The sequence below is a fragment of the Balaenoptera acutorostrata genome, chromosome 21 (assembly GCF_949987535.1).
Source record: "Balaenoptera acutorostrata chromosome 21, mBalAcu1.1, whole genome shotgun sequence".
In the NCBI taxonomy this organism is placed as follows: domain Eukaryota; kingdom Metazoa; phylum Chordata; class Mammalia; order Artiodactyla; family Balaenopteridae; genus Balaenoptera; species Balaenoptera acutorostrata.
Window position 1 is genome coordinate 17,299,819 of NC_080084.1, and position 24,610 is coordinate 17,324,428.

Consider the following 24,610-nt stretch of genomic DNA (forward strand, 5'->3'; position numbering starts at 1 on the left):
CAAGGTTGCTTTGGCTATTCGGGGTCTTTTGTGTTTCCATACAAATTGTAAAATTTTTTGTTCTAGTTTCTGTAAAAAATGGCATTGGTAATTTGCTAAGTATTGCATAGACTGACTTTTGATAAAAATCTGTTTTCAATAGCAAGCACATGTTATTTCACCATTGTTGTTTTTTTTAATGGAAATGTCTACCATACAGATGGCTTTCTTACCACATAACCCACTCTGGAAAAGACATGGACACCCCTGTTTATCTTTTCAAAAGAGCAGTTCATCACCTTGGCCTCCAGGGCCTTTGCGCTGGGCTCCTTTCTCTCTTTTTTTAACATTTTTTAAATAATTAATTTATTTTTATTATTTATTTATTTATCTTTGGCTGCGTTGGGTCTTCATTGCTGCACGTGGGCTTTCTCTAGTTGCGGTGAGCGGGGGCTACTCTTTGTTGCAGTGCGCGGGCTTCTCATTGTGGTGGCTTCTCGTTGTGGAGCACAGGCTCTAGGCACGCGGGTTTCAGTAGTTATGGCACGTGGGCTCAGTAGCTGTGGCACATGGGCTTAGTTGCTCCGCGGCATGTGGGATCTTCCTGGACCAGGGTTCAAACCCATGTCCCCTGCATTGGAAGGCAGATTCTTAACCACTGGACCACCAGGGAAGTCCCTCCTTTCTCTTTTTTATCTTCTAAGCCTTGTGATCTTTCTTTCATTCATTCTATTACTCACTCACTCCTCCATCTACCCACCTGTTCATTGTAGTAGTTCAGACACGGAGACTTAGAGCTGGAGAAAACTCAGAGAGAAACAGGGCCATTTCCTTAATTGTGTTTTTTGGGTGTGGGATACCCAGCTCAGAGTACAAGTGGCAAGTACAACATAATTCACAGCTTTGTGGAAATTTGTCTCTGGCTGTGGTTCCCACTTCCGCCTCCCATTCTTTCCTCAGCCCTCTTCAGTCACACACCTGTCCCCACCTTTCTGCTTCTGTCAAAGCCTCCAGTCACCTCCAAACCCAGTGGTCCCGTCTCCGTTGTTACTTTGCTTGTCCACTCAGCAGAGGTGAGCATAGCTGGTCACTCCCTTTTCTTGAAGGGGTTTGGTTTCCTTTGTGAAGCCATGTTCTTCTTGTTCTCCTTCTGCCTCCTTGGCAGTTCCTGGCTGGCCTCTCTCCTTTTCAGCCTCTAAACTTGGAGCACCCCAGGCTCTGTTTCCTTTTTCTTCTTTATCTACTCAATTTCCTGGGTGATGTCATTCACTTTTACGCCTTTCCAGATCATGTGTTTGCTGATTCCTCCCAAATCTCTACCTCCAGCCTTAACCTTTTCCTGCAAATCCAGAACTGAATGTGTAATTCCACAATTAATATCTATCACTCTGTTGTCTAACAGTCAAATCTAACTTGGCCAAAACAGAACTCCTAATTTCTCCCCTTCCCACAAACCATCTTCTCGCTTAGTCTTGCAAGTAGTACCACCAGCTGCTGTCTTCCCATACCAAAGATTTGGAATTATCCTTGGTTCGTCTCTGCATCTTACCTCCACATCCAATTCATTGGCAAGTCCTGCTGACTGTCTATGAAACATAACGCCAGTCACTCCATCTCCGTGGGCGCCTCTCCAGACCAGGCCTCCACCACCTCTCACCTGGGCTCCTCTGTGAGCCTTCTTATGGTTTCCTTGCCTTCATTTTGCCATCCCACACAGCAGCCAGAGGGATCTTCTTAGATCAGATGTCATTACTCCGTTTAAAACCTTTCACGTGGCTCCCCACCACTTAGAATCAAAACCAAACATTTTCCCCTGGTCTGCAAAGTTCCCATGATCTGGGCCTCACTGCCTTGCTTCTTCGTCTTGTCCCGTTTCTCCTTCACCCCATGACCTAGATTGTTCTCTGGGCAGCCAAGCATCTTCCTACTTCCATGACTTTGCATTAGCGGTTTCTTCTGCCTGGAATGTTCTTCCCACGGCTTGCTTCTCCTTGTCGTTCAGATTTCAGCATAAACGTCACCTCCTCAGAGAGGCATCCTGGCAACCAGTCACTCCCTATCTCATTAGCCTGTTTTAATCATCTGTGTAACAAGTTTTTAATAAGTTATGCAGTTTGTTCCTTACTAATCTTCCTTCTAGACTATAAGCGCCACGAAATCAGGGGTCTTCGTGTACCTTATTCACTGCTGTTCTCTCAGAGTCTGTGGTGCTGTCTCACATTAGTTGGTGGTTGTTATGTACCTGTTGAATGAATGAGTAAACTCAGTGGCAGAACCAGGCCTAGGACATAAGATTTTCCTCTTTCGTTTCACATCTTATTTATACCAGGATGTCTTTTGCCCGTAAAGTTATCCTAGCTCCAAGTTATTGATATCTCCTGTTTACTTAAAGGTTATGGTAAAATTTCCAAAAACAATTCCAAAGCCAAATTACCTTTAATCCATTTTGATTTTAAATTTACTTTTAAACTTCACCTTTCATTTCAATATGATAGAAAATACCACATTCAATGACATTTTATGACCTATATCCTTTGGTTTTTAAACTTAAAATTGTTTCCATTTATTCCAAGTGACTGTTATAAAATGGCACTTTAAGACGCTTTTATAAGTTGGGAAGATCACACTTCCATACTTGTGCATAATTTTTACCTCTGTGAAAATGATGTCGGCCAGAGATGGGCCCAGTCCTGGTCTCGGAGATGGAAGGACCAGGTCTGTTTCTGTCTTGACACAGGCTCGCTGTGCTACTTCCTGCACTTCAGTTTCTCTTCTAAAAAAAAGTCATAATTCCTAGTCACAAAATGGATTTTTTTTTAAAAAACAAGACTACCAAAAAGTACAACCTAGTCTATTTATTTCTTTGGAACAGCAGCCAAGCCGGAGCTGCCCAACCCAGGTCCTGAGGGAGGCGCTGTGCTGTGATGAGGCTCAGCCGTGGGGACCGTCCCCTGAAGCGGCATGAGGCGGCCAGGTCTGCAAATGTTGGTTTTGTGGGAACCAATAGGTACTGACTACTACTACTGAAACTATAGGTACTGTGGGAACCAATAGGTCCCTTCCGCTCCCTTTTCTCACACTCTTAAGTGTGCAGAGTGGTGCATTTTTCTTATTTTATTTTTTATTCAAGTGTACTTGATTTACAGTATTATGTTAGTTTCAGGTGTACAGCACAGTGATTCATTTTTGCAGATTATACTCCATTATACGTTATTATGAGATAATGGCTATAATTCCCTGGGCTATACAGTATATCCTTGTTGCTTATCTATTTTATGTATAGTACTTTGTATCTGTTAATCCCCTACTCCTAAATTGTCCCTCTTCCCCTCTGGTAACCACTAGTTTGTTTTCTGTGAGTCTGTTTCTGTTCTGCTATATACATTTGTTTGTATTATTTTTTAGATTCCACATATAAGTGGTATCATACAGTATTTGTTTTTCTCTCTCTGACTTATTTCACTAGGCATAATATTCTCTAGGTCCATCCATGTTGCTGCAAACAGTAATATTGCATTGTATGTATATACCACATCTTCGTTATCCAGTTGTCTGTTGATGGGCACTTGGGTTGCTTCCATATCTTGGCCATTGTAAATACTGCTGCTATGAACACTGGGGTGCATGTATCTTTCCAAATTAGTGTTTTAATTTTTTCCCAGATACATACCCAGGAGTGGAATTGCTGGATCATATGGTAGTTCTATTCTTAATTTTTTGAGGAACCTCCATACTGTTTTCCATAGTGGCTGCACTAACTTACATTCCCAGTGTTTACCTCTCCTTTGTATATACTTTCTGGCCTTTGTTTTGTTTTAAGACAGGATGTCCTTTTATCTCTCTCTGGCGTTCGTCTTCATATAAAAGGGACCGTGGAGTTCTCCCATCTTTGCTCCCTTTGATAACTCGGTGGGCTTGCAAAGTGGGAGCCTTCCTGCTCATCAGTTTCTGAGGATGCTGCCTTTGCCCTGAGGGGATGTGGGAAACATGCGTTTGTGTATCACTGCATCTCTTCCAGAGTCACACTTAAAAGACAGCAGTGGACTTTGAGGGGTGGAGGAGTGAGCTTCAGAACATTCAAGCTGAAAGAGGCCTTGAAGAAATCTAGATAATTCCTTATTTAATAGAACCTATATAATTGCTTGTTTTAATTTCCAGACCACTTTTGCTGTTTTGAGGGATGTTCATAACTCAGATCTTTACCCTGGATCAGGAACTGGGTTTTATTTATACTGAAAAGACATGTTTTAGGCTTTTAATATTGTGGTTTGGGTCGTCAGAGTGATACATTTTTAGTATTTTGCATAATGTGCCCAATATTTGTGAATTCTGATGATCAGCAGAAAAAGACGAGCTCATTTCACTTATCTCCTGTAGTTTAAAAATAAATCATAATAAAACTTGGTGTTCTATTCTTCCACGGGGAAAAAACAGCTAATGAGCATTCACTAGCATTTTAATGCCAGAAATCTTGAGACAGAGTGATTAAGTAAGAATAGCTTTTCATAACTTTAATGGACACAGGGAGACTGTGTAGTGGCCTAATACAGCCTCAGTAGATGCAGTGGTCTGTTCATGCAGCCAAGTTTCTGCTACTTCAGGAAGACTGTGTAAAAACTGCACATGAATAGAGAATATCCAACAGAGGAGAAAGCATCAGCATTTAAAGCTGGCATCTCCCTTCAGCGTGAAGCATACTTAGCCTTTTTTTTTCTTAATTGACTCAAGCATAAAAATAAACAAATAACCTCAGGACCATTTAATCTTGAATGACCCATTTCACTCCAAATCCAGTTGTGTTCCTTATCAGTTTATGTTTCTAATGAGAACATACTTTCAAATTTACTTTCTACATAGAACTATCGGTCTCATAATTTTTAATGACTACAGAGAATTCTGTCTTCTGAATTGTGTCATCGTTTTTAATCATCTCCCCTTTGTTGAATATTTGAGAGGGTTACTAAGTTTTCACTGTTTTATGAGTACTGTTGCTATGAGCAATCATTGTATAATTTTTGTAAGAAAGGCCCACTTCCTTGAAGCGAGTTCCTAAAAATGGAAATATACCAGGTCACATGAATATTTCTCCTTCCTCTATTGGTGACATATTTTCTGTAAATATAACATTTTTTTTGCAGCTGCCACCAACTTTGGGATTTATCTTTTTTATTAGCTTTTGCTAGTGATGACAGGTGTGTAATAAATCTAAATTCCCCACACTTCCAGGCCTTTTCCAGTCCTGGAAATCAGTATTAGTCTGTCCTTCTCCTTCGTTCTCTAGCATCTCGTAACTTCCTAGGGGGCACCCACTGCACAGTACCGTAGTTCTTTCTTTGTGCACTTGACTTTCTCCAGTGCCGAAACCCTCCACATCACAGGCCTTGCTTTAGACTCCTGTATCCCTGCAGCTCCTCACACAGTAATATCTCCCTGATTAGGTGCTCAACCAATAGCCTGTGCTTTAGTTTGAAAATCAAGTTTGTGTTACGGAAATTGGAGCCAATTACCCTCTATTTTAGTAGCCAACACATGTTAGGAGCCACTCTGTGTGTTATTGATAAGATAGTGTTTTGTTGTTGTTTTTTTTTTTTGAGAGGAAAAATCTGTTTCTCTTACTTTCTTAACTTAGCAATTGGGCACGTTTCCGAAATCCTCAGAATCTGGCCCCAAGCAGTAGCTTGTCGGAGTGCACGCATGTCCTGGAGCTTGTGAACTGTTCTGTTTCTTGCTCATCTGCACAGCACCAAGTGAATTTCTCGTATGCATGACATTTCTCAGTGCCTTCGACTTTCCTGCTGTTTCAGTGGCTGGCAGTGCTGCTAGGGGTAGGACCCACACAAGACCAGTTCCCTGGACCTGTGTGATTCTGGGCATCTGGGGCAGGGCGGGGGAAACTAAAGCTCTTGGTTTAATAGAAACTGATAGCCAATGCTTAATAGTCGACTGCGAATTATTTCCGGCTCTCTGGCAAAACCTACACTATTCCCAGCAAGGAAGCCAGCGGTGCAGGAACGGGAGCCTGGGGTCAGGGCTTGACATCTACATTTGTTATCCTGGGCCCTCAGGCACTTGCAGGCAGGAGGAGCAGAGGCCTGTGTGAAATTCCCACCAGGAGACAGTTCTTGGGGGAAGCCAGAGATTCCCAGTCTGGGTTCAAGCCTTGGGGGTAATCTTGGGACAGAAAGTAGAAACTGAACGTATCAGGTGAGGAAGCAGGGGAGGGTGGTCCGGGACCGGGGGTGTTAACAGGCCTGGGTGGTTCAGAGCATTCTCTTGGTGCAGCTCTAGCCCCATGGTGCGTGGTGGGTTTAAAGCTCTCCGTGGGACTCAGAGCAAATCTGTTAAACTCAGAGACCTTCTGACTTGTATTTGGACTGGATGACTTCCAAGTCTCAGTCTGGTGCAACATGCTCTTACTTTGGTTCCTTTTATGACTTCGAGAGCATTTAATGTTTACATTTTTAATTTGCCTTTTTATATTTTGAGATCTTTTCCTAGCTGGTGTCGGAGCAGAATTCTGATACCCATGTATCCATGATACAAGCTAATGATGCTAAATTAACTTTTGCAGTCATTTGGTGTTTACATTAGTTTGGTTGAGGAACTCAAATTACATTTGGTTCATATTGTGCAAAGCCATATAAAATTGTTCAAACCAGGAAACAGCTGTCTTTCATAAAAGTACAAAGATGTCAATGGTTAGTTCATTACTGAATAATAGCATTTTTGGATTACTTTTCTAGGAGAGATGTGTTCTGGAGTAAAGAAGCAGTCCCCACTTTGGGGGGACAGGTATCAGAGGGTGGCAGCAAAAGGTAAGGGCCCCAGAAGTGGGTTCCCAAGGTCACAGCCTGAGTCCACCCCTTGCTAGCCTTGACTCTGGGTACATCACATAACCTCCCTCAACGTTAGCTTCCTCATTTGCAAAATGAGGATATAAACCTTATAGTAACACTGTAAAGATGAAATGAGACGTACGTTTAAAGTTGTCCGTTCAGTGCTGGCACATGGCCATGCTCCATCAATGTGAGTTTGCTGAAGGTGAGACGTTTAGATACACGGCATTTTGAGTCAAAGGATTTTTTGTATCCTCACATGATGGCATATACTTTGGGGTCCCCAGAATTTCAAATCAGTAATACAAGTGATGGCTGTCATAGCTGATGTTTTATTTCCCCAGTTGGCAGATGTTTTGTGTCCTTGGTTTGGTTTATTTACTTTCTAGGTATAAGTAGGGGAATTTAGGCAATAATGCACCATTGTCCGCCAAAAGCTATTTTTTGAATTCTCTGAGCAAGAGCGCCCTGCTGGCCATGAAAACAGAGAAAGGGCAGGGGGCTACTGGGTCAGTGGATGGCGGGGAGGAAACCAAGACACGGAAGGCATCACTGCTCTTAGGGGTTTGATGATCTGGTTGGAGAGATCGTATCCGGGGCAGGCAGAGTATGCGGGTTTCCCTTGGGGTGACTTATCTGTTTTTACTAGCTCCCATTACTCATAAGAGAGCATTGTGTTGGTCCTTTACAAATCTGTACACATACCTACCCAGGAAATCCTCTTGCCAGCATGAAGCCGGCCTGTTTACCTTGATAACACACCTTTAGTCAGCTGCATTTCCAGATCATTAATACGGGGCTTTGTTGCAAGGCTGCTGCGAATTCCATCTGCCCCCATCCTAATTATGAACACCTCCTTGGCAGCCCTGCTTCTCCGGGCTCAAGGGATCCTGGCTCAGTTTGCTGCGACGTCTAGATAAAGATCTCTGGAGCCCATCTGGGGAAAGGAAGGTGAGGAAAATAGCGGCAGATGCTGTCTTTGTCCGGAACGGTAGCCTTCCTGCCATCACCATTAGAATGTTCTCCACAGTGATGCAGATGAGCCAGTGAGAGCAGAGCCAGTTCTGCTCTGGTTGCACATTTGTTCTCTGATTCCACTGTCTGCAGACCCTTCCCGTTGTCCTCACTACCTGCCCTGCTCCCTGCTTCCTCCACCCCCTCTCTAAGGTGGCCCCATTTTTGAAGGCAAATCTCACTAATGCATGTTTCTCTCTCCTGCAGGGGAGTTGCTGAGTCAGCCCAGACCAGAAGGCGTGGCAGAGATCATTTGCCCCAAGAATGGCAGCGAGCGAGTGAATGTTGCCTTGGTTTACCCGCCCACACCGACTGTGATCAGCCCATGTTCCAAGTGAGTTCTGAACCCACAGCCCGTCCCTCACTCCTGAGAACAAAAGTCCAGGTTAAAGTACCTTTCATCAAACCTGGAAAAGCTCCCCCACGGCAGACCTAGTTATCTGGGCAACAGCAAAACTATGACTTATACAACAAACTAGGAACTTTCATTTTTTGTTATTTGTGATTTTTTTTTTTTTTTACTTTTGCTGATAAAAGAACATTTTAAAACAGCTTTTTTGAGATATTGTTCACATATTATACAGTTCACTTGTTTAAAGTGTATGATTCATTGTTTTTTAGTATATTTGCAGGTATATGAACCAAAAAGAGAGATTTTTTTTTTTTTTGATGGAGAGTCATAATTCTGTCATTGTAGTATGAAGTGGGCCCTCACTTCAGAAAACAGCAAGGGCTCATTAAATAAGAAAAGCTGGCAGAAAATCTGTAGTAGATCCTTTTTTCTTGTGGGTCTCTGATTCTCTATCAGTCCTCGACAATCAGAAGCTGTGTGGTTTTTTCCCACCTTCCCCAAAATGGACTTAAAGACACAGAATGTACCCGTGTGAACTAACTTTTGGATACAAGGTTAGCTTAGCATTAAACTCAGATGATAAACTTAGGTTAAACTCATCTGTTTGGTTTGTTCTGTAGTGTTAAGAACTGAACAGGCCACTTTAGACTGAGATGAAATACCTTTCTACTGCAAATCTTGAAAAGCAGTAGTCCCTGGTCTTCTGGGTGATATCAACAGAGTATTCATGAAGGAGACTTCCATTTTTCTTCCTAGTTGACCACATAGAATATTTTTTCCATATCTAAGCTTTGTATAGGGAGGTTGGAAAGTTCGTATTTGAGAATGGTGACCTGTTACAGCATCTTGAGAAACTTGCTGTCAGGCTGCATTCCTGAGAGCTTGTGTGATAGGAACTTATGTCTCTGACCCTCCAAGTATCAGCTTTCCTGCCCCTGGTATGCTGTCTGCAGAGCAAGGGTCTGCTGGGGATTTCTCATTCATTAGCAGCTGTCCCTTTTCTCCAAACTGGGTGACTCACTAGACAGAACATCCCTAATCCATCTTTGCTGGAAAATGTCACTGAACACCCAAGGGAAATTCGTCTCTCATGCTCTTCTATTCAGAATGCTTTTTAAGGTTAACTTATCACTAATATATAACCCTACGACATTGTGAAACCTTGAAATGCTTCTTAGGATTACCCAGTAACTAAATATGAACCAGAACATTCCCCTGTCCTGAGCATACCAAACATCAGAAATGTTACCATTCTCTGAATTGGTATACACTGGTGCCTTTCTTACACATAGGGTAAGGATAAAGGGATATTATAAAAAACAGGGTCTGGAATGGAGGGAAACAATTGTTCAATAGGCTTTGCATGGGTGTAGATTTTCCTGAGCCAGGAGAGACGGTAACCTATTGTTTTGCCATAGCCACGTGGCATTTAATAGGCAAGATAGCCAGAGTTATCAGTGTCTTCTCACGGGCTTCTGTTGTACTGCCACAAAAGGACATTTATACCAACCTGCAGAAATGCTATCAGCTCCTCTCTCTTCCAGGTTATCATACCTGAAATGAACAAGCAGCTTTAAAGCCTTGGGTAATCAGAGCCACATGACCTGAGACTTCTAGATGCTGGAGGGGATACCTTTAGGGACTGAACTGCTTTTGACCTAGCTCTGTGAACAGTTTTATTTTGAAATGGATTTTTTATAAAAGGTCTCATACAATGGATGGCAGGTTTAGAGGGTAACTCTCAATTCTAAATGAAGGAATATTCTTGAGAACAAAATGGAAACAAACTGTCAGGCCCTGCACAGCCCAGTGGAAACTCTAATTTACAAGTGGATGGCAATGTATTGGAAGTGGGGGATTTGGGGATTGATGAGGAAAGCTGTCCCAGGAGGTGGTCATTAGGTCCAGACAGCTTGGGTCTGAGCCTGAGAGCTTCTGAGAGTTAGACTTAGGGTCTCAGCGGACAGTAGAAATTGGTAGACTGGAGTTATTGCCCTGGTTTTGCAACTCCAGCCCCAGTTAACTTAGGCAAGTCACTAGAGAGTGACCTTTTACTGCTCTCTCCTCCTCTAAAATGCAGGTCAATGGTCAAGATCAGACTTTCTTCATCAGGCACGTGTGTATCAGAATTTCCAGGGCCAGGCACTAGTCTTTAAGAAAACGAGTCACTCAGATGATTGTCGTGTGTGTGCCAGACATTGTGCTCGTTGAGATCTCCTCCAGGGCTCCCAGGCCAGTGGGTCTCATCTTCAGGAGAATTCGTAATAATTTTGCCAGGACGATAGGCAGCAACCAGAACCATCCCAGGAAAACCAGAATAATCACCCTACTCTTAGGTCATTGATCTAGACCTTACAGTGGTTTCAAAAAGGCATCCCAAGCTCTTCTTTGACCAGTTTACTCCTCTCCTTTATAGGTCAAATGAGACTTGTCATTAATGGCCTGTCTTTGACCATGTGTAAAATAATGGTGCTACGATGAACTTTATAAAGAAAAACCATTGATGACTGTTAATTTGATTGGATCTTCTTTATGAATTCCAAGCTTTTCTATTTCTCATTTTTTTAAATTTCGAGGTGTGTTATTCCCCTACAGACAGAGAATAAAGAACAAGTAGTGATTTTTTTTTAAAGTGACTTATTCTCATAATTCACCTTGGATGATGGTGAAGTCTCTACCAGCATTCCATGGGGAAGAAGTTACATGAATTGAATGAAATGCCTGTCCTTCTGCACCTCGCTCTCCAAGGAGAAACGTATCAACTGAGTGACTTCTTGGTCCCTTTGCTGATTATCAGATAGAAATACGAGTCATTTCCATACTTTGGCAATCCTGGGCTGATTTTCAAGGATATTTGCCTTGGAGATGAGATGAAAATTCATCTAGTAGCAGATTTGCTGGGTTGCTTTGAAAAATTCTGACCTCCTTAAGGATATGGATTCTGTCTGATAAACATTTTTTTTAAAGCTTTGGTATACTTTCATACCATAAAACTTGCCCATTCAGCGATGGTTCACATATTTACAGAGTTGTCCAGCTGTCACCACAACCTCATTTTAGAACATTTTCATCATTCCAGAGAGAAGTTTCATGCCCATGCTCACCTGCAGTCACTGTGCCTAACACAATACCTAGCTCCATGCAGAAAATAAATAATTCTTAGTGCCACTTTCAGGAATGGTTTTGCTCCCTGGTGTGTTGGTATTAAACAGATTTGTGAGTTTTAAGGAAATTTGTACGAACACTTGTTATCCTTGGCCCAGTGCAGTCTGAAGGCAGTGAATGGACGTGCACCCCCGCTGCCAGCCCCCTGTTTACTGAACAGTAGAAGGGAAACGGAGTTTCTTGGAGGGAAATAAGCCTCCTTCAGAACTCTACCTATACCTAAAGTATAGGTAGCAATTTTTAAAAACACAGACTTAGTTGTTAAGAGCAGTTTTAGGTTCACAGTGAAATCGAGCATAAGGTACAGAAAGACCCCATCTACCCCCTGCCCTGGCCACACACAGCCTCCCCACCCAGACTGGAACATTTGTCACAGGTGATGAACCTACACTGACACCTCGTTATCACCCGAAGCCCACGCTTTACATTAGGGTTCACACTTGATGTTGTACATTTCATGGGTTTGGACAAATACAGAATGACATGTATCTACCATTACAGTATCTTACACAATATTTTCATTGCCCTAAAACTCCTGTGCGCTCCCCCTCTTTATCCCTCCCTCCCCTCTTAACCCTTGGCACCCACTGATCTTTTCTTTTTTAGCTTTATTGGGATGTAACTGACAGATAAGTAAGATATTTAAAGTGTACACTGTGGTAATTTGATATCCGTATGCACTGTGAAAGGATTCCCACCATGTAGTTAATTAACACATCCATCTGTCGCGTATTTATCCTTCAGAACTTCTGAGTGGCAGCCTAACTGACCTTTAATATAGACAGGGATACTAAGCCTTGGACTTTAGGGATCATAAAGGGCAAAAATATACTTTCAGTGGGAAAAGCAAGGCAAAAGTACAATAGAAGGATTTTTTTTTTTAATTAAAAAAAAATTTATTTGTGAATTCCTGTCTCCATCCTGTTGCTTTACAGATTGAGACACTTAAAATTCCAGTCCAGAAGGGAAGTGTGAACTTCTTTGGGCAAGTTGCAGCTTGCTGTTTGCCTTTCATTTTTAGATAACTTATGGAATATTTCTTTCTCATTTCCAAAGAGATTTTCCTCCTTTACCAATTAAAATATATATTCTGAAAAACTGCCACTTGACTCAATTTGTCTACTGATTTTCATTTAAAAGACAGGATTCAGCAGGTTAGCTATGAAAATGTTTTACCTTAAGAAATACTGGAGATACATACAGTGGGTGGGGACAAGATGGCAGAGTAGAAGGACGTGAGCTCACCGCCTCTCACGAAAACAACAAAATCACAACTAACTAACTACTGAACAACTATCAATAAAAAAATGATGGAACCTACCAAAAAAGATATCCTACATCCAAAGACAAAGAAGAAACCACAACAGCACAGTAGGAGCAGTGCAATCACGATAAAATCAAATCCCATACCTGCCAGGTGGGCAAACCACAAACTGGAAAATAACTATATCATAGAGGTTCTCCCACAGGAGTGAAAGTTCTGAACCCCACATTAGGCTCCCCAGCCTGGGGGTCTGGTTTCAGGAGGAGGAGCCCCCAGAGCATCTGCCTTCGAAGGCCAGTGGGATTTGATCACAGGAATTCCACAGGACTGGGGGAAACAGAAACTCCAGTCCTGGAGAGTGCACACAAGGTCTCATGTGCACTAGGACCCAGGGGAAAAAGCAGTGACCTCACAAGAGCCTGGGCCAAACCTATCTGCTGGTATTGGAGGGTCTCCTACTGGTGGGGGGAGGGGGGGCGACTTTGGCTCACTGTGGGGACGAAGACACTGGTGGCGGTAGTTCTGGGGAGTACTCATTGGTGCAAGTGCTCCTGGAGGCTGCCATTTTCTCACCAAGACCTGGCCCCAGCCACCAGCCTGTAGGCTCCAGTGCTGGGAGGCCTCAGGTCAGACAAGCATCAGGGTGGGAACACAGCTCCACCCATCAGCATACAGGCTGCCTCAAGTCTTCCTGAGCCCACAGCTGCCCATTAAACACACCCCTTGACAGGGCCCTGCCCACCAGAGGGACAAGACCCAGCTCCACCCACAAGTGGGCAGAAACTAGTCCCTCCCACCAGGAAGCCTGCACAAGCCCCTTACATCAGTCTCATCCACCAGGGGGCAGACAGCAGAAGCCAAGAAGAACTACGACTCTGCAGCCTATGGAATGGAAACCACAATCACAGAAAGTTAGACAAAATGAGTCAGCAGAGGAATACGTCCCAGACAAAGGAACAAGATAAAACCTCAAAAGAACAACTAAGTGAATTGGAGATAGGCAATCTAACTGAAAAAGAATTCAGAGTAATGATAGTAAAGATGATCCAAGATCTTGGAAAAAGAACAGAAGCATAGATGGAGACGATACAAGAAATATTTAACAAAGAGCTAGAAGATCTAAAAAACAAGCAAACATAGATGAACAATACAATAACTGAAATGAAAAATACACTAGAAGGAATCAATAAAATAAATGAGGCAGAAGAACGGATAAGTGAGCTGAAAGACAGAATGGTGGAAATCACTGCTGTGGACAAGAATAAAGAAAAAAGAGTGAAAAGAAATAAGGACAGTCTAAGAGAACTCTGGGACAACATTAAACACACCAACATTCACATTATAGGGGTCCCAGAAGGAGAAGAGAGAGAGAAAGGACCTGAGAAAATATTTGAAGAGATAGTAGCTGAAAACTTCCCTAACATGGGAAAGGAAACAGTCACCCAAGTCCAGGAAGCACAGAGAGTCCCAGGCAGCATAAACCCAAGGAGGAACACACAAAGACACACGGTAATCAAATTGACAAAAATTAAAGACAAAGAGAAAATATTAAAAGCAACAAGGGAAAAGCAACAAAACATATAAGGGAATTCCCATAGGTAATCAGCTGATTTCTCAGCAGAAACTGCAGGCCAGAAGGGAATGGCATGATATATTTAAAGTGATGAAAGGGAAGAACCTACAACCAGGAATACTCTATCCAGCAAGGGTCTCATTCAGATTTGACATAGAAATCAGAAACTTTACAGACAAGCAAAAGCTAAGAGAATTCAGCACCACCAGACCAGCTTTGCAACAAATGCTACAGGAACTTCTTTAAGTGGAAAAGAAAAGGCCACAACTAGAAACAAGAAAATTACGAATGGAAAAGCTCACTGGTAAAGGCAAACATTACAGTAAAGGTAGAAAGTCATCCACACACAAAATGATATGAAAACCAGCAGTCGTGAAAAGAGGAGAATACAAATGCAGGATATTGGAAATGCATTTGAAATTAAAAGACCAGCAACTTAAAACAATCCTGTTTTTATATAGATTGCTGTATTAAAACCTCATAGTAACCACAAACCAAAAATCTACAATAGATACACACACAAAAAAGAATAAGGAATCCAAACACAACAGTAAAGTTAGTCATCAAATCACAAGAGAACAAAAGAGGAAAGGAAGAAAAAAGACCTACAAAAACAAACCCAAAACAATTAATAAAATAGCAGTAAGAACATACATATCAATAATTGCCTTAAACGTAAACAGACTAAATGCTCCAACCAAAAGACAGGGACTGGCTGAATGGATACAAAAGCAAGACCTGTATATATGCTGTCTACAAGCGACCCACTTCAGATCTAGGGACACATACAGACTGAAAGTGAGGGGAATGAAAAAGGCAAATGGAAATCAAAAGAAAGCTGGAGTAGCAATGCTTATATCAGACAAAATAGACTTTAAAATAAAAACTGTTCCAAGAGACAAAGAAGGACACCACATAATGATAAAGGGATCAATCCAAGAAGGAGATATAACAATTGTAAATATAAATGCACACAACATAGGAGCACCTCAATATATAAGGCAAATACTAACAGCCATAAAAGGAGAAATCAACAGTAACACAATAATAGTGGCAGATTTTAACACACCACTTTCATCAATGGACAGATCATCCAGACAGAAAATCAGTAAGGAAACACAGGACTTAAATGACACATTAGACCAGACAGACTTATTGATATTTATATCCATCCAACTGCAGCAGAATACACATTCTTTTCCAGTGCACATGGAACATTCTTGAGGATTGATCATATGCTGGGTCACAAATCAAGCCTCTGTAAATTTAAGAAAACTGAAATCATATCAAGCATCTTTTCCAAACACAATGAGGTTAGAAATCAACTACAAGGAAAAAACTGTAAAAAACACAAATACTTAGAGGCTAAGCAATATGATACTAAACAACCAATGGATCACTGAAGAAATCAAAGACAAAAATCAAAAAAATACCTAGAGACAAATGACAACAAAAGCATGACAATCCAAAACCTATGGGACACAGCAAAAGCAGTTCTAAGAGGGAAGTTTACTGCAATACAATCTTACTCAATCTCAGAATCTTACAACCTTACAATCTCAGAAAACAAGAAAAATCTCAAACAACCTAACCCTACACCTAAGGCAGCCAGAGAATGAACAAACAAAGCCCAAAGTTAGCAGAAGGAAAGAAATCATAAAAACCAGAGCAGAAATAAATGAAATAGAGACGAAGAAAACAATTGAAAAAAACCCAGTGAAACTAAAAGCTGGTTCTTTGAAAAGATAAACAAAATTGATAAACCTAAACAAAATTGATAAGAAAAAAAGGGAGAGGAACTCAAATCAATAAAATTAGAAATGAAAAAGGAGAAGTTACAACTGACACCACAGAAATACAAAGGCTCATAAGAGACTACTACAAGCAACTATATGCAATAAAATGGACAACCTGGAAGAAATGGACAAATTCTTAGAAAGATACAATCTCCCAAGACTGAACCAGGAAGAAATAGAAAATATGAACAGACCAATCACAAGTACTGAAATTGAAACTGTGATTGAAAAACTCCCAACAAGCAAAAGTCCAGGACCTGATGGCCTCACAGGTGAATTCTATCAAACATTTAGAGAAGAGTTAACACTTATCCTTCCAAAACTCTTCCAAAAACTTGCAGAGGAAGGAACACTCCCAAACTCATTCTATGAGGCCACTATCACCCTGATACCAAAACCCGATAAAGATACCACAAAAAAAGAGAAAATTACAGGCCAATATCACTGATGAAATTTAGACACAAAAATCCTCAACAAAACACTAGCAAACCAAATCCAACAATGCATTAAAAGGATCATACACCATGATCAAATGAGATTTATCCCAGGGATGCAAGGATTTTACAATATCCACAAATCAATTAGTGTGATAAACCACATTAGCAAGTTGAAGAATAAAAACCATATGATCATCTCAATAAATGCAGAAAAAGCTTTTGACAAAATTCAACATCCATTTATGATGAAAACTCTCCAGAAAGTAGGCATAGAGGGAGCATACCTCAACATAACAAAGGCCATATGACAGACCTACAGCTAACATCATACTGAATGGTGAAAAGTTGAAAGCATTGCCTCAAAGATCAGGAACAAGGCAAGGATGTCTGCTCTTGCCACTTTCATTCAACATAGTTTTGGAAGTCCTAGCCAAGGCAATCAGAGAAGAAAAAGAATGAAAGGAATCCAAATTGCAAAAGAAGTAAAACTGTCACTGTTTGCAGATCCCATGATACTACATAGAAAATCCTAAAGATGCTACCAGAAAACTACTAGAGCTCATCAATGAATTTGTTAAAGTTGCATGATACAAAATTAATACACAGAAATCTCTTGCATTCCTATACACTAACAACAAAAGATCAGAAGGAGAAATTAAGGTAAAAATCCCATTTATCATCCCATCAAAAAGAATAAAATACCTAGGAATAAACCTACCTAAGGAGGCAAAAGACCTGTACTTAGAAAACTGTAAGACACTGATGAAAGAAATCAAAGAAGACACAAACAGATGGAGAGATATACCATGTTATTGGATTGGAAGAATCAATATTGTGAAGATGACTATACTATCCAAAGCAATCTACAGATTCAATGCAATCCCTATCAAATTACCAATGGCATTTTTCACGGAATTAGAACAAAAAAATTTACAAACTGTATGGAAACACAAAAGGCCCCAAATAGCCAAAGCAATCCTGAGAAAGAAAAATGGAGCTGGAGGAATCAGTTCCCTGACTTCAGATTATACTACAAAGCTACAGTAATCAAAACAGTATGGTACTGGTGCTGAAACAGAAATACAGATCAATGGAACAGGGTAGAAAGCCCAGAAATAAAACCACACACCTATGGTCAACTAATCTATGACAAAAGAGACGAGACTACACAATGCAGAAAAGACAGTCTCTTCAATAAGTGGTGCTGGGAAAACTGGACAGCTACATGTAAAAGAATGAAATTAAAACATTCTCTAACACCATACACAAAAATAAACCCAAAATGGATTAAAGACCTATATGTAAGGCTGGATACTATAAAACTCTTAGAGGAAAACATAGGCAGAACACTCTTTGACATAAATTGCAGCAATATCTTTTTGGATCCACCTCCTAGAGTAATGAAAATAAAAACAAAAATAAACAAATGGAACCTAATTAAACTTAAATGCTTTATCACAGCAAAGGAAACCATAAACAAAACGAAAAGAAACCCCAGAGAATGGGAGAAAATATTTGCAAACGATGTGACCAACAAGGGATTAATCTCCAAAATTTACAAACAACTCATGTGGCTCAATATCAAAAAACAAAACAACAACCCAATCAAAAAATGGGCAGAAGACCTAAACCGACATTTCTTCAAAGACATACAGATGACAAAGAGGCACATGAAAAGATGCTCAACATCACTAATTATTAGAGAAATGCACATCAAAACTATAATGAGATATCATCTCACACCAGTCAGAATATGGCCATCATCAAAAAGTCTACGAATGATAAATGCTGGAGAGGGTGTGGAGAAAAGGGAACCCTCCTGCACTGCTGGTAGGAATGTAAATTGGACAGCCACTATGGACAACAGTATGAAGGTTCCTTAAAAAACTAAAAATAGAACTACCATATGACCCAGCAATCCCACTCTTGGGCATATATCTGGAGAAAACAATGGTTCGAAAGGATACGTGCACCCCAATGTTCATTGCAGTGCTGTATACTATAGCCAAGCCATGGAAGCAAACTAAATGTCCATCAACAGATGAATGGATAAAGAAGATGTGGTACATATATACAATGGAATATTACTCAGCCATTAAAAAGAATGAAATAATGCCATTTGCAGCAACATGGAGGGACCTGGAGTTTATCATACTAAGTGAATTAAGTCAGACAGAGAAAGACAAATATATGATATCGCTTATACGTGGAATCTTTAAAAAATGATACAAATGAACTTATTTACAAAACAGAAACAGACTCACAGACATAGAAAACAAACTTATGGTTACCAAAGGGGAAAGGTGGGTGGGAGGGATAAATTGGGAGATTGGGATCGACAATATACACACTACTATATTTAAAATAGATAACCAACAAGGACCTACTGTATAGCACAGGGAACTCTATTCAATACTCTCTATTGGCCTATATGGGGAAAGCATCTGAAACAGAGTGGATATATGCATATGTATAACAGTTTCACTTTGCTGTACACCTGAAACTAACACAACACTGTAAATCACCTATAGTCCAATATAAAATTTTTTTAAAAAGACATACTGGAATATAACTTACACTTCCATGTGGCTTCTTAACAGACTGGTCCTTGAACATGCAGGAAACAGATAAGTATCATTTTTATTTTCTGGCGCTTGCCATTTCTTTTGTGGTGCTACCCTATCTCTCTGTGGAGTGGTGGAACTGAAGAAGGAAGCAAATTCTGATTTTGGCAGGTCATGTGTTACAGAATTAGAAAAAGTGGGCTGGTTTGAAAATTGCTGGGCTAAGCTTTCTCCTTTCCAGAAAGTATTACCGATAATAAAGGACAAGGCTCACACTGCATTTCAAACTTGGATTATTGCGTGTATATACTATAGCGTTCCAATTCAAGTAAGATTCCAGATACTTACTGTTTGCAAGTATTCTCAAACCTATAGTGATTACTTTGCATAGGAATTTTGGCAGTTACATTGTTATGACATAAGGATATTTAAGATCAATTAAGCCTTTTGTAAAAAGTAGGATGAAGATTCTGTGGCCTTTACCTCACCAAATAAATAGGCAAAGTATGTTTAACTGCACTAAGATCAGTTAGTACGGACTCGATTAAAAAACTTTTTTTTAAGGAATGGATGAATTTGGCTTAATCACAATGGAGAATTTTTCACTGATCTCAGAAGTGTAAAACATGAAGGGTGGGGATGGGATGGGATTTCAGAAGGAAAGGAGGCTTAAATGTGGAGGTTGCCTGTGGGGTGTATCACACTGATTTGCATTGATTTGTTTTGTTCTTTGTAAGGAGTAAGACAGCTCCTTGCCTTGTTGCTTTCACGACTGGGAGGAATAGTGTTTCTTTGATTTAGTCTCCCATCAGCCACATTGATACTGGAATTTGTTCCCTCTCTGCTTAGGTATCTCCATACTTTCTTGGACAATTAAGTGGAAAAGATAGTGCTTCTTTCCCTTATGCCATCATTTTTACTGTACCCAATCTGTGACTTTAGGAGCACCAATGTTTAAGGGTAAGTCTCTGGGAAGCAGAGAGGGTTTCTTAAATAGGTAAGGGCCTCCTAAGGACTTGGAGAGTTTAGGAAAAAAAGGGGGAGGATGGGCTTGGGACGAAGAGATTCCATACAGCAGGACATTTTAAGATTACAAATCTTTTACTTATCCAGAATCAAGACATATTGGAGAATTAAAAATAAGAAAACTGCTCAATTCTTTTGCCTAATTTACTATAATGCATACATCAGTAACCTTAGATCCTTTTTGGAAAAAAGAAGTCATTTAAAAAAACTCATTCTAATGTAATGCAAGAGTATAACATCAGGAAAAGCTCAAGCTGATTAACACAGCAAACCATTTTTTTTTAATCCTGAGTTTCCCACTTTGTAGCTAATTGACTATTTATTTGTTTATTGGCTGCGTTGGGTCTTTGTTGCTGCGTGCGGGCTTTTCTCTGGTTGTGGCGAGCGGGGGCTACTCTTCGTTGTGGTGAACGGGCTTCTCATTGAGGTGGCTTCTCTTGTTGCAGAGCACAGGCTCTAGGCGCACGGGCTTCAGTAGTTGCAGCAAATAGGCTCAGTAGTTGTGGCTCGTGGGCTCTAGAACACAGGCTCAGTAGTTGTGGTGCAAGGGCTTAGTTGCTCCGCGGCATGTGGGATCTTCCCGGACCAGGGATCGAACCTGTGTCCCCTGCATTGGCAGGCGGATTCTTAACCACTGTGCCACCAGGGAAGTCCCAGCAAACAGCTTTTTAAAAGCAGTGTTGGTATTTATTTTCTCAACGCAGTTCGACAGGCTCTGGAGTTATGTCCTCTGAGTTTGAATCCGGCGATGTGTTAGTGCTGTGACAGGTGCAGATCACAGCAGCACTATCTCCTGAGCTCGTTCTGTGCATTTAGAGACCGTTGCAGGGGAAGCATTTAGCATTATTCCTTACACAGATTAAGTAGCGCTCAATAAATCCAGTTGCTGTTATTTCTACCAGAAATATTAGTATGTACACCATGCATAACATAAAGGTAAAAATTAAAATCAAAATTTCAAAATCCAAATATAGATGCTAGAGTAAAATCTACTCACTGACTTACCTAGGACTGTTTTGCTTATTAATTGAAGTACCCACGCAAGGCAGGTAAACGTGTGTGCTGAGTAGGCAGGAGAGCATGCTGGCTCACCTTCCCCTCCACCACCACGAAGGGGTCAAGGTGAAGTACATGCAGATCTGTTTATGAGGCCACCTGCAGCTACTTCGTAAACGTCAGTGTCCTAAACCCATCTTCCTGGGATAAAGAGGAGATGAGTGGGATCATTCCTTTCATACTGTAGATGCCAGAGCCCATGTTCCTGGACAAACTCCATATAGTGTGGGAATGGAAGACTGGAGATACGATGAGGCCAACAGATCAGGAAACGACTGCCGGGGAAAAGACAGTTTACTACAGTTCCTTCGGGGAGGGGCACGCCGTGCCCTGGGGCGGGGGTGGGGCTGCATGGGGAAGCACCTCTGGGCCAGGAGGCTGAGGGTAGGGGAGGCAGTGGGGGAGGGGCCTGTGCTGTGGTCTCTGCGGGAAGGCACGGGCAAGCCAGGGGAGCACACGTAGGATGGGCCGGTTTGGATAGTTTCCGCGGGCTCTGGGGCACAAAGACAGTCCCGAGTTGTCCGGAGCCCGGCCCTGGTGTGATCAGGGCAGGTGGAGAGTGGCCTGGAGTGTGAGAGCCTGATAAACGGGGTGGTTAGGGGTGTGGACCCTGGCTTCGCTGGTTTGCATGAGAAGCACGCTCGCGTCTGACTTGCTGATTACTTGTGGGCACTAACTGGCTGAGCCTGGGAGGGCCAGTCTCTCCACGGTGGGCAAGGCGGCAGAGGACAGAAAAGTCCCGCTTAACATCAGTACAACAGGGTGTGGCTTCACTGTCAGCCTGAGCTTCTAAATACGCTGAAGGCGTTTGCCGCGTCCCAGGAAGAGCAGGCTCCGAAACCTGAGGGGATTCTGGGGCGAGCCCCCCCGCTGACCCCTCCCTTCAGCCGCGGGCCTGTTTCCATCGTCCCGCCCGGCAGCTCCCTTGGCAGCTCCCTTGGACGCGCACATTTCGTCCCCCTGCCCCGGAGCTCTTCACTGCCCGTGCCTCCTCCCGTCTCCGGGATGGCATCGCTTTGCGCCATCTGCCAGGCTGGGGGTCTGTCCACTCAACCCTTCCCGCTCCCTCTTCCCACGTGCAGTCAGCCTTCCACTGAGACCTCTTACCCCACCTCATCAGTGTGTCTTGAATGAGTGATCTGCCCATGGAACTTTCTCTTCGGCCCGTGCTTCCCTGTAGGTCCTCCTGTCTCTGCCAAGATCCCTGTGACTGAGTCTCAACTGGCCTCCTCCTCGCTAGTCTTTTTGTCCTTGAAACCAATTGATTTTTCAACATCAGGCCCCATCAGTTTTCTATTGAAAAGCCTTGAATGGCTTCCTGGTGATTATGGTGCAAGTTCAAAATCCCGGGCATGACACACAAGGCTCCCCAAGCAGACCCCAGCCACCCTTCTGACGCGTGACACTCCCTTACTGCGGAGGGTCAGCCATACCTGACCTCTGGCCGGCTCTCGGTCCACAGCTAGCTGCCACCCCTTCTCTCCTACCTGATGAAGGCCCATCATCCCTAAGACTCAGGACATGTGTCACCTCCTCTGAGAAGCCACCCCCAGTCCTTCTAACTACTCAGACCCTCTTTCCTTCACATCTCCTTAATACTTCTCATCCACCCCCTTACAGAAATGATCTCAGAGTAGCTTGGCTGTTTTTGCCTGTGACTTTTTCATCACATCTTATTCCTTATTCATTCAGCAGATCTTTGTTGAGTATTTGCCCTCTACGAGGCATTGTGCCAACTGTTGAGGGTACAGAAATAATAAGAGATCCACAAGAATGTAACAGCTTCCTTGGGGAGGATGGGAACCAAAGACACAACCAGAGAAACTTGCGAGTGTCTAATTCCAATTAAAATGTGATACCTGCAGCGACAGGTGTATCGACAAAGTCCTGTGGACACAGAGAAGAAAGAACTCTGCCAGACAATTAGGAAGAGCTCCAGGAAGTAGCATTTGAGGTGGATCTTGACAGATGAGGGCGAGTTTATTGAGATGGAGGAGCAGGGAGAGGTGGGGAAGTTTGGTGATTCGATGGCTCTTCTCTTTCCCTAAGCGCCCACACAAGAAAAATGATATCCATGTGGAAAAATGCTCAAACCGGTTTTCCTTTTTCTCCCTTGAACACTGGAATATTCCCTCCAGGTGCCCTTGATTACGTATCCTTGTGTTTCTCAGTCTTTCTAGTGGCTCAGGGGAGCAGACAGCCAGACACAACTGCCTGCGTTTCTCAAGGTTTGTTAGATTCAGTGAGAAAAGCGTAACGCAGCACCTCCCCCCCATGAAGCTGGAACTCTCTTCACCAGAGGTAACTGCTTAGTTGGGATGAGTGTTCACTCTGCCATCCTCTTTACACTTAGATTTATGATTACTTGAGTTTGAGGCAGTTTTCAAAACCTTCTCTACTGGGAAGTTTACTCTATTAATAGGCCTTCCAAAAGTCCATATGCCTCAGTGCCATAGAAATGTGAAACTACCCCTAGGGCCCCAAATATTCCAGCCTTGCTTTTAGCTGTCAAGCATACTTCGGAGTCAAATAACCCTCTTTAAAGGCCTGGCCCTGCTGCTCACTGGTGTGTGCCCTTGGGGAAGTTATCTAACCTCTTGGAACCTTAGCTTCTTTCTTGGTGAATGCAGAGCTTACCTGATAGAGCGTTATGAGTTTAGGATTAATCAAATAATGCAACACGGTGGATGATGCGATTCCTAGTGTGTAGTAAGTACTTAGTAAATGGAAGGTGCCTATTTTTGGTGATGTTATTAATATTATGCTCAGCCAGTTCTTATGTGGGCTAGAGAGATGTCTTAGGTAGATATTGAATTATCAGTTACAAAAAAATCAGGCAGCATTAAGAGAGATGCGGGGTGGAGGGTGGGAGAAGCAGGTAATAACCCCTTTATGTCTTTGTATGTTTTATTAAATGTTGTCAAAACACTTTTAAAAATATCACATCATGTGTCATTATAGGAAAGCTAAAATAAGGGATGGGAGCATTTGACATGTTTTCGTCTAACCACTTGGTCTGAATTGAATGCCACTTGGTTTAATTAGTTGATGATACAGCAGTTTCTTCATTTTATTTTCATCCAACTCCAGTTTTTAGTTTGACAGTCTTTAAGTAAAATCATGCTTTTTAGTCCAGATAGACACTCATTCTCACTTCTTAGTACTGATATATATTCAGTGTTATTTAGTGTGTCTATGTGTGTTTCCTGAAAGGAAGCAGTGCTGTGTTTAGAGTTCAGGATTCTTAATCAGAAATCTAGTTAAGCTGTGAAATTACAATGGAATAGGTAGTTATAGCTAATTCGTCTAAGTTTTCTCTTTATGTCTGATCTTAATGTCATAAACAGAAATGTTTGACTAGGTTTCTAGTAAAAAGCCTCTTTCCTTTGTAGGAACATTAGTTGCCTGCATTTACAATTTTATACAGAGCTCTAGAAGTAGACATGAAAATCAGTGGTGCAAAAAAAAAACAAAAAAGATACTATGACTTGCTGTTCTTATCATTGAGAATATCATTTCCTATTTCCTTTGTTCATTTCTGTGCTTTC

The 24,610-nt window shown here is 41.8% G+C and overlaps 1 protein-coding gene across 7 annotated transcripts in view; it reads left to right on the top strand.

Annotated features, from left to right (window-relative positions):
- The window catches only part of MFHAS1 (multifunctional ROCO family signaling regulator 1), a 127,209-nt gene that overhangs the window by 99,626 nt on the left and 2,973 nt on the right, over positions 1–24,610 (top strand). The window contains exons 2-5 of one of the 7 annotated variants that reach the window (XR_009006525.1): positions 6,723–6,794; positions 8,037–8,163; positions 19,830–19,940; positions 23,234–23,251. Coding sequence is in view for 5 of the 7 variants with exons in the window: in XM_057537316.1 (XP_057393299.1) it covers positions 6,723–6,794; positions 8,037–8,163; positions 23,234–23,363 (329 nt within the window). In the remaining 2 variants the exon portion in view is untranslated. Of the gene's footprint in view, positions 1–6,722; positions 6,795–7,679; positions 7,767–8,036; positions 8,164–19,829; positions 19,941–23,233; positions 23,364–24,610 lie in introns of those variants that run through there. The other 6 variants (XR_009006524.1, XM_057537316.1, XM_057537319.1 and 3 more) reach the window with 6 other exon arrangements.